At 35.0% G+C, this 10,600-nt stretch overlaps 1 protein-coding gene across 1 annotated transcript in view; it reads right to left on the bottom strand.

Moving 5' to 3' along the window:
• Positions 1-10,292, bottom strand: part of WDR63 (WD repeat domain 63) — a gene marked incomplete at both ends in the record, with an annotated part of 19,648 nt that extends 9,356 nt beyond the window's left edge. Inside the window, 11 exons of the mRNA XM_009586780.1 lie at positions 803-876; positions 2,880-3,008; positions 3,625-3,777; positions 4,225-4,314; positions 4,415-4,539; positions 5,439-5,629; positions 6,314-6,430; positions 6,709-6,908; positions 8,405-8,563; positions 9,445-9,549; positions 10,111-10,292. Of these exons, the coding sequence (XP_009585075.1) occupies positions 803-876; positions 2,880-3,008; positions 3,625-3,777; positions 4,225-4,314; positions 4,415-4,539; positions 5,439-5,629; positions 6,314-6,430; positions 6,709-6,908; positions 8,405-8,563; positions 9,445-9,549; positions 10,111-10,292 (1,525 nt within the window). The remainder of the gene's footprint in view (positions 1-802; positions 877-2,879; positions 3,009-3,624; positions 3,778-4,224; positions 4,315-4,414; positions 4,540-5,438; positions 5,630-6,313; positions 6,431-6,708; positions 6,909-8,404; positions 8,564-9,444; positions 9,550-10,110) is intronic.
• Between the last annotated feature and the right edge of the window lie 308 nt (positions 10,293-10,600).

Genomic DNA, 10,600 nt, shown 5'->3' with positions numbered 1-10,600 from the left:
CTTTCCCTTTTCTAACAGGAGTTGCTCAGGGAGTCTGTGCTCTTCAAGGATTACATTACAGTGACTTCCCTGCTCTTACTTTTGGTGAATGCTTTTAATTTGGAGGCCTGGTGTGTGAGTAGTTAAAATTATTTCTTCCATGTGTATTATTTACATTACACTGCAAATTTATTAACAACTGTATTTGCAATCATTCTTCTAACTTAATTCTTTGAAGTGTTCTCTGTATTTGATTAGGGACAATAACTTTGTATCATTACCAAATTTTGCTCTCTCTGACCCTCCTTTTGATCTAACTAGCAAACATACGATTGAATCCATGCAGCCTTGAAGCCTTAAGCCTTTTGCCATCATTAAAGCTAAACATTTATTTCCACTTTTTACATTCTGCCCCCTTGCCAGCCTTTCACACAGGGTAATATTTGGTCATAACCATCATGACTATTCAGTCCACAAAAGAGGAGATTCATACAGCTATGTTTCCAAGTTTAAATATAGTTTACAGTATTTCTGTGGCCTCAAAATCTTTAACAGCTTTTTGTGCAAGTCACGTAATGAATGTAAGTGTGGGGGTGTGGCTCTCCAGGCCAATGTATGTGTGACCAACACTCTTAAGGTATACACACAATACAAACGTATACATGTGAGGTTTTTCAGTTAATGAACCCTTAATGCTGTTACTGTAAAGGGCTTAGCTGGCCAAGAACTTGATGTGCTTGTCTTCTGCATACAGCATTTCAGCTATTCAGGATAGGCTGATAGGAAACTGGAAGACATCTTGTAGAGTATGTATTGTATATACCTATCAGGGGAGCAGGTTACAAGTTGCACGCAAATTTCAGCTCTGTTTTCAAAAGTAGCACCCACTCGGTTGTCCTAAAAATAACAGTAATAATAATTACAGGGGAAGAAGATGATGAGAGACAAAAATTATATTCTGCTAAGTAAGTTCTTCCACACATAACATGGGCATCTAGAAATTAAGCCACAGTTTCTGCTTGGGTAAGGTTTGAAAATCAGGACTTATTAACTTGTAGTTATGAAGTCAAGCTATTTTACAAATGTACTTTAAGTGAACTGATACCAGCTTTGCCTGCTAAACACCTAAAATTCTAAATTAAGTCAGCAGGATAAATACTTGCTGGCACCACTGCAAGTCAGGCCCTCCTTAAGTTGCCATGTTTGTAACTTTTTTTTATCCAGCTTAACCAAAGAGCAAATCATTGAGAAATTTATCTCAAACAGTTAAGTGTGGTGGGAGTGATATCTCCTTGCCAGGTTTACACCATGGGTCATCTCTCTTAAATTATCACTCGGCTAGACCACACTGCGGGATGGTAGTGGTGCCTTCAAATGTTAATTATTAATAGTTTAGTTTGTGTATGTGGGTTCTGCAGGTTTTAGAGTACTTATCATTTACCAAGTAGTCATCAGTTTATACCAAATTTATTTTAACTTATTTAGAAAAATAAAGGAAAGGTGTCGGGGGGGGAACAAGTGATTATAGGCTATGCCCTGATCAAATTTAATTTCCAGTATATGCAAAATATATATATTTTGGCTAAAACTGTACTTATCAACCATGTGGCAAAGTTTCAGCTACACTTTTTTTTTTAGGCCAAATCCTACTCTTAGTTGCATTCATGAGGTGTCTACCTGGAGTCAAAATGGTAGTCTCACAACTATGCAAAGCTGAATTAGGTTCTGGATATGACTTTAAATACTTTTGCATTGATATGTAATAATAAAATGCTGATTTTAGAAACTGTGCCATAAAAACTGCAATGCTGTGCAAAGGCTGACACACATTCCATGTTTATATAACAAAAAGTATGTCCCAGTACATGTTGTTAAATACTGACAAAGTGATTCCTTTGTCAGTGTTATTTGTCAAGCATGGGTTTACTGTATCTGTTATCCCAGATGAACATGAAAATAGCTTTCTGAGCCTAAACCTTGGCAAAAAAAAAACCCCACCCTACCAACAAAAACCACAACAGCATTCTGCTATCCAATCCCTTTCTTCTTGTTTTACATCTGGTATCAATTCGTATCGATGGGTACTACCGTAGCATAATTTAATAATGAACAGTTGTATCAGCTTTCTTTTTATGATATATGTGCACCCTTTTTCCTCACTTTTCTGGTAATGTTGCTAAGAACTGCAGTATCTATGAAGTCTTAAAAATTTGTTTTCAAAAACTATTGATATATTAATTTGCATAAACGTTTTAAAGATCTCAGTTTTCTTCCTCTTGACCTGCTTTTCCACTGTCATTATTTTGCATTTGACTACATTTGCATTTCAGATTAATTTGGGCAAACATTTGCAGTACTTTGATAGTAAATGAGCATCCAACACTCCTGTCATAGTGTTGGACCCTTTAACTACATAGACCCTAAGTACTATGGAGCTTTAAAACCATCACAGGAAATGTAAGTTTTGAGTACACAGGCAGCACCTAGAAGAATTAAGGTAACTACAATAACACCATTCTTCAGTGCCTAGATATTTAGGTAATTGAAATTATTTCCCTGAATTCTTGGTGGCAGGCTAGATTGCTCATAGTAGAGATACAACGTATTTTAGATATGGAAGGCTTATTATAATTCCGAATTATAATTTTCAGTAAAGCTACAGAAATTTTTTCCAGTATGAGCATGTTCATATCAGATTGAGAACACAGCACAGTTGTAAAGCACAATGAACAGGACAAGTGGCACCAGATTATTTAATATTTAGAAAAGGCAGTGAGAAATAATGAAGGCTATTACAAATAATTGAATCTTGAATATTTTACTTTGAGTTTACACTATGATTTCTGAGGTAGTAGATTAGGAAAACAATAAAAAGAAGAAAAGTGAATTTTTAAACTCACCTCAAAATAATCTGGCAGCCAATGTATATCTGTTACTGTTTTTTTGTGACTATATTCTGTGGAAGAGACTGCACAGTATCTCACTAGAGGTGGCTCTGTGCTACTCTGCTGGACTTGCGTAAGTGATGGCTAGAAATGTTTTAAAAAGAGATATGTTAGTGTATTTCCAAAATACAATAGTAGAAAAAAGGTTACTTTACATACTGTTAATGCTTTTTCACATATTTCAGATCAGTTTATAGAACTTTCTAGGGGTCTAATACCTTCCCTTTGGAAAAAAAATGGAAAGCATCAAAACAGGCCTTTGGATATGAAGCTCTAAAAAGAATTCCAACATGCCTCCACAGGTACATACACATCCACTTATGTTATTAGCTCCTCCTCTGCTCACAGGTCTCTCTTCTGCTTATCCCCTTATCCTTCCACTGAAATCTGCTTCTCATCTTCCAAGCTACCTTTTTTCTGTCCATAAACTTCCAGAATCATTTTCAGTATTACATTCAGCAACAAATGCTATAGGTATTTGACAGGCTTCATAAGGCAGGAGTTCAGTACATGTTGATGCCCATTAAAGAACAGTCTTATTGAAGCCTAAGTCTGCACAAAATGCAGTAAAGCTATTAAGTTGGACTAATCAGGTAGAAATTATATTGTGATAATGGGTTTATTTAATGAACTCATCAGCTTTCTTAACCTTTCTAGTCTCTCATTGCAAAGATTATCTACTCCTCTTGAGTCAGGATACCTTCACCCATTTTTCCCCACAGACATAAATGTACTGCAATATATTTAGAACGGAACCATTCACCATATTAACAGCTGTTTTCTTGACTCCATCAGCAACAGTTTTTGCATTTTGCAGCTTTTCTTCATGTTGAGAAATATCCCACAGTACAACCTATAATGAGAAATGAGTATATTACTAATTATTTCATTGTTTATATTAATACACATTTTTTCAAATACAATTCATGGAGGTTTGGGGAAAAATAAGAAATTCACTCTCTGCACTAGAACTTATGAAGTCTTTAAAGTATTGCCTCTTCAGTCCGATGCAATCAGCTGAAAGGCTACACTTGTCTCAAAAAAAAAAATGACAGTCTTTACAGCTTGACCTATTTAGCAGTACTACAAAGAATCATCATACAGTAATGGCTCAGCTATGGAAGAGCTTCAGTACAGGATCAGAGAATTTCTGAGACTCTGTGACATCTGTCTTGTGACACTGTGTTATTATTCTATGATTCTATGATTATGGATGTTGAGTACATCTCTTCACCCTTATTTTTATACTGTAAGAAAATACAGAAATATCCAATTTTATTCTTAAACAGAGAATTAACACCTGTCCATTGATGCAGCCACCAGCAATGATATTTGGATCACTTGGACTGAACTGAAAGCAGTAAATGTCTTCAGGACACTCCAACATTAACTAGAAAGAACAACAAAATAGTTGAGAAATACAGTCACAGTGATTGTTTGTTCTCTTGTTATTTAAATACTTGTCATATTTAAAAGTCCTGATTAAATACCTGAGGGTGGATAGGGTCAAAAAAACTCCAAAAAAGTATTACTGACTGCTGCAGCAATGATTTATCACAAAGGTTAACTTGCTCTTCATAAGAAAGCCGCTCTCTTGCTGACACTGCTATAATCCCTGATTGAGAGAGAAAAATTTTTTCAGAAGAGACAGTTCAAGTTTCAACATGCTGTTAATTATTCTAAGTGACTTATATTTATACCTTCTGAATACAGTGCAAAAAAAGCAAAAAAAACCCTCCAACCATGTATTTATCTTTTTCTTTTTACAGGTCAACTTTGAGGAAATTATTTTTGTTACTTAAAATTAAGTCATTTAGAACTTAAGCATCAGAATAAAATTCAACTTTTTTGCTACTACTCCTTAATGGTGTAATACTGCACCTGAAATTATGTGATAGGCATATAGTCCTGGCCACCCATCATGAAATCAAATCTCTTGTAGCTGAATTAATTTCCTACACAGCCTGCAGTGTTGGCTGTTAGTATGCTGTGCAGCTAGGACATTTATATAGAACTTAATTGTGCCTTTAAGCCTGGCTGTGTAGAGCAGTAATCCACGGTAGGGAGCAGGAGGAGACATTTAGTATGCCTCATGATGCTCCCTGGCACTCCAGCAGAGCCACGTCCCATTGTGGCTGTAACGTTCCTCACAAGTATTAGGCATGCTACAAGAACCAGCCATGGGGAGAAGAACAATGGTATTTAGAGCCATCAGAAGGACCTGGCACAGTTGCAGCCCCACTTAAATGAGCCTCATAAGGGAGAAATTTCTCTTTCCTATGATCTCCGCTTATACATTAGTGTGAGGGGCTTTGCATGGCCTGTCTGAACTCTACAAAGAATTTTTCTGTCTCATTTTCACTTCGTCTCAAATCAGCAATTCAGACAGACACACTAAATCAGTTTTGATTTGTTTTTAAATTTAAAAGCTGATAATTTTATGAAAGATGCATATAACAGCTGTCTTATAATACATGTCATTCAAGTCTCAAATCAGTATTTTAACCACATTACCATAAATGGTTGGATGCCAGCAAACGCAGCTAATAGTTCTGTCCTTGAGATAGTGCAGATCTGTAAATGATTGGTATGCTTTAAGATAAACATCTGGCTTGCCACCAGAACTGCTTTCATCTTCTGCTAGGGCTTTCCAGTCATCAAAAAAAGCATTCATAATTTCATTTTGCTGCAATGCAATTTCCATTCTGTTTTGTGAAAAGAACAGTTAACACTTCCAATAATGCAGATGTGACTACTCAGTAGTAGAATTACAAATATTTCTGTAAAGAGGCAGCTTTTATTTTACAAAAAATTAGGACCACAGTAGTAAAAAAAAGAAAGTATTAATTCCTCAGTGATGCATCACTGTAAGGAAACCCTCTTCCATTTAAATATAAATAACTAATTGTACCAGGAATTTAACTCTAGTTCTGTGTGGATCAAGTACAGTGCAATTGTCCAATTCTTGTGCAAAAAGGGTCAGTAAATGGGACTTGTCCCATGATTAAGGGCTGTAGGACAGCACCTTTGCTCTTCTGCATAAGCTTCTGCTTGAGTGAGCAGTGTTTGGAAGATCAGCTTTGCAGCTTGTTCAAAAAGATGTATCACTATCAACTTTAACAGTTCTAATATCTATTTAAATCACCATTCATATTTATATGGCATAGACTTCATGTTAATTTTCACAGAAACAAATAATTAAGTTAATATTTGTTAATATTAAAATAATAAGCAAGAGGGAAAAACAAAACAAAACAAAAAAGTATATAGAAACAAAAAAGAAAAAATCAGTGTTTGACCAGACCAATGGTCCACTCGGACAAGAGTTCTTGCTTGTGTTCTATATTATTTCAGGTAGCCTTTAATGTGTATTGCTGTAATAATTTTACCTTAAATGTACTGATGTAAGAAATTCTTTCAGCTTCTCAGACGACAGACTCTCTTCTTTCTCTTCATTTGACAACTGTCTAGGAAAATACTGCGTGGCTGCATTTTTTGGATAGGCCCTGACCAATTGGAATAAATTTGAATGTGAGTAACTATAGAAACAATTTCAAAGACAGAAACCCATATAATGTGTAAAATTAAAAGCTAAGTATATTCAGTTTTTCTAGAAACTCTTTGGAAAAGAGTGAAAGAAGATGCATACAGAGCATCGAATTCTGTTCTCTTAATCAGTTTGTAACTGAGTAACTCCAGAAGAGCTAATTTACATAACTTTAGTTGAGATCAGAAACAGTGCGTAGCTTAATAAATAAGCTGATAAATATTTTCTCACACTTACCATTTTGTCTGAGTACTAGCTTCTCTTACTTTTGGAACCATTTGTATGCCCACATCTTTTTCAAGCATTTTAATACTGAAAGTTTTGTCTTGATAGGACATGCATTCAACGTAACTGTCTTTTACATTTGAAGCATTCTTATCAGTAAATGTAATTGGTGCACCAAACTTCCTGCGTACTCGAGAAATCATATACTTAATCTGGAAAAAAGGTATTTCTGTATTTAGCAGAGCAGAACATTTCTGGAAAGTTTGTTCTGTAAAATGGCAGTGTTCATATAATTGTAGAATTAGTTCTATTGATGATTTCTGTGCTGAGTTTACTTATATTTTTCTGCATTTGGAAATTCTGAAGTGCTCATATAAATAACCTACATATGTAATAGAAGACAGGTTCGTATTTCTAAAGCAAGAAGTTGCCTTTAGGTAACGTTTTGGATTACTGCTAGTAGGATAAAAGAATTACATTTTCTAATTCATGCAATATCACAACTGCACCTTTAATTAAAGGATTGATTTGCAGGAGGTCTTATGTAATACTGCATTGGACTTCCAAGACCTAACTATTCAGCCCTTCCATCTTAGTGCAATTCTCAACTTTGTGTGAGGTATTTCAGCCTCCCTTGCAGTGCCTAGGGAGAGAAAAGTACTGCGAGGAGGATCCACAAAAATTTGAGTGAGGAGTTTCCTTATAGTGAGAACTAGGAAGGAAGAAGGGATGTGGCTTGACTTCTACCCACAAAGAGAGGTAGGCACTTGATTTCAGGCAGTAGAGAGGTATTGCTTTGTCTTGGGATTCATAGCCAGGTACTTTTTCCCAGCATCTCCCACAGAACTGGAAAGGAATGTAGGCTGAGAATACTTCTGAGTAGGCCTTACCAGCAAAGTAGAATACAGAATACTTGGGCTGTGAACATGGGTTAAATTTAGTGACTGTGAATTAGCTTTAGAACAATCAGACATCTTTTTAAGTATAAGCAAGATGTCCAGTTGCTGAGAACTATCAAAACTTAGGCAGTTTTCCCTGAACAGGGTTTTAGGTATTGAATAAAAATCACTGATGTGACAGTTAAATTCTCGGAGATGCCCCACACATCACAAGTTCGGTGACAGCTGTGAGTGGATCTACTTTTTGGACGTATAATTTTCTCAGTATAATCTGTAGGTGTAGTTAATCAAATATGTCCTTCTGTAAAGTCAGCTTGTAATACCTGTAGTCATTAACATTTATTCCGAGGTAGAGAGCCCTTAAAAGTGTTACATGCTACTTAAATACCATCCATATAATGAAACAGAGTTCACTGGGCTCCATGGAAACAGAACTAGGTCCTTAGAATATAATTACAATGACTCAACTTGTAATCTAGCCAGATAGTAAATTGAGCAAAAAGTGGCAGAGATGCTAATGACCAAAGATGATCAGGACTTTTGAATTTACAGCTTAGAAAGTAGATATGTCCAATGCAGTCTCACATGCTTATTTGCAGGATTTAAAGAGAAGAGAGTTCTGCAGCACTTTCAGTTTTTGTTAAAAGTTGAGCTATTTCTCTATTTCTCTATTTTTTTTTTCTTGAAACACCCCAAGCAAAACTAGGATTGCAACTTTCAGTTTCCTGACTTTTTGCTTTTTTAAGGAACTTAAAATAAATTTGTTTTTTTGATATTTATTTGATTGACTAACATCTGTTGATTCTGACCTTTGTAACAGTGTCTTTAACAGATTCTTCTTCAACTTCCTTTTCGCTGCCAAGAGAAACCCAAGGTTTGTGGACAGGAGGCTTATAAGGATGGACTTCCAGAGTTTCCTCTCTATTTTCTTCTTCTTCTTCCTCTTTTTCTTCTGCAGTTTCTGGAGGCTGTGACATCAAACAGTGAGAAATGGTACTTTTTAAAAAATTTGTTACTGAAATGTAAGTATGAACTAGAAACCCAGTTTTCAGTCTTTATTCACACATTCTTTACTTTTGTCTCAATGCAGTAAGTCTGGCTATACTGTGCCCCTGGGTACAATTAGGTTAGGTCCCATTCATTCATTTGTGCATTAGAATTTTCCAATAAATGTTATATATTTAATTTTTAACTACTAAAGAGAGACTGTTGTCTTGAAAGCAAATCACTGTTATATAAAAAGAGTTTATAGTGATTTTCTACATTAGGCCCTCCTGCCTGGAACTGCAATTTGCTTTTCTATTAATTATTACTTCTCCTGATGCTGGCTGACAAACTCATCCTGAAAAATTATATAATCTACCCATAAACCTTGTCCTATGATGCAATGCACAAGGGGTGATCTTCTATGTACCTAGAGTTATTTAGAACTCAAGAACATGTTAAAGTACGATTTGAAGAATATATTCAAACATATGGTGAAAAATAAGTATAATATTTCTTTGAAGATGCCCAATATATTATAATCTTTTATTTTTATGTCTTTCTTAAAAACCTGGGTCTTGGCAGAGGAAATTGACTCTTATGATAAAAATGCAGCAATGGGGGTTATACTGGCCCTCTGAAGTAAAATACAAAAATTTAATTCAGTCTTTCTCAGCATAAAAGATATTTTTACAGCGATACACGTATTTTTCCATGATCAGATTAACGTTTAGAGGAACATTCTGGCACGCCAAGCACATCAAATGCTTACAAATACAATACCATTCCTGAAGTATACATTTGAGACAAGATTCTGAAATATTCATAGATAGAACAATGCTGTGGTATACTTGGATTTCCTTACCTTCAGAAGGTTTTCCTTGGCTTCCTCAGAAGCAACAAAGTAAAAGTTCTGTCCGTACTGGAACTTTGCATCAAAAACTACCAAAAGTTCTTCCCCTGGATATTCCTATTTTAATTAAAACAATTAGTGGAAAACTGAAAGCAAATAACATACAAAACAGACATGAGCCTGTGACTGGCAAAGCTACCACTAGGGTAAATTCAGTATCTTTGGTTAATCTTGTGGTCTTAACAAAGAATTTAATGTGCTAATTGAAAAGAACAGATGGATTTAATTCAAAATAAGTCTGGGACAAATAAGTCTGGGACAAAACTAATCTTTTCATATAGACAATTAAACAGACAAGAAACTGTTTTAATGACTCTCAATAAATAGGCCATGAATTAGGGGAAGCCAAAATATGTAAAGCTCTGCCAGTTCACAGAATCAAAACTAATAATATTTACGTTACTTTTAGCATATTTTCAATCTAAAGTTAGTAAAAAAAAAAAAAAGTGCATGAGCCATGAGAAACTTCGAGTTGACAGTGGTCCATGACCTATAGCCTTTGGATATTACAGCATTAGTGTATTTACACAGAGTCAAACAAGGACAGACCTTATCATTAAAAGAATATATACTCTGAGAGCATGAAATCTTAAAGTGAAAACAAAATAAGCTACATACTAGAACAACTTTTTTGACAGGGTGAAAATCAGAAATTGTAGCTCTTGTTTTCAGGTCCTGAATGATGTCCTCTTTTTTAATAAGTTTGAAACAATTTTCTTCTGTGACATCTTCATCAACTCGGCAATTAAAAATTTCTTGGGTCTTCGTAGTGAAAACTAAAGGAAAGATTTCTGGGTGGCCTGTGAAAGAAAGCAAAATTGCTTGATAAAAAAATTCAGAGTGTTGTTTAAACATAAACATATACTTTCATAACTCTCAGTCTTTACTGTTTCCTAGCAGAATGCCTTTGAATCTCTCAGCTTAGTTTTCGTATTTTGGAGGGCATGGAATACAAATTATATTACATTTTGTTAATCTTGGAAAAGACTCTACCTAACATTTCCTATTTAATGAATATGTTATTCCTAGTATGAGGTTTTTTTGTTCCTCTCGATCAACAGGTGATTAAGAGCTTTAGTGAAGAGTCATTAATGGACTGTTTTTAATA

Source organism: Fulmarus glacialis, unplaced genomic scaffold (genome assembly GCF_000690835.1).
Source record: "Fulmarus glacialis isolate BGI_N327 unplaced genomic scaffold, ASM69083v1 scaffold43541, whole genome shotgun sequence".
Taxonomy (NCBI): Eukaryota; Metazoa; Chordata; class Aves; order Procellariiformes; family Procellariidae; genus Fulmarus; species Fulmarus glacialis.
Note: the sequence above shows the minus strand (reverse complement) of the source record. Positions and strands in the feature narration are given on the sequence as shown.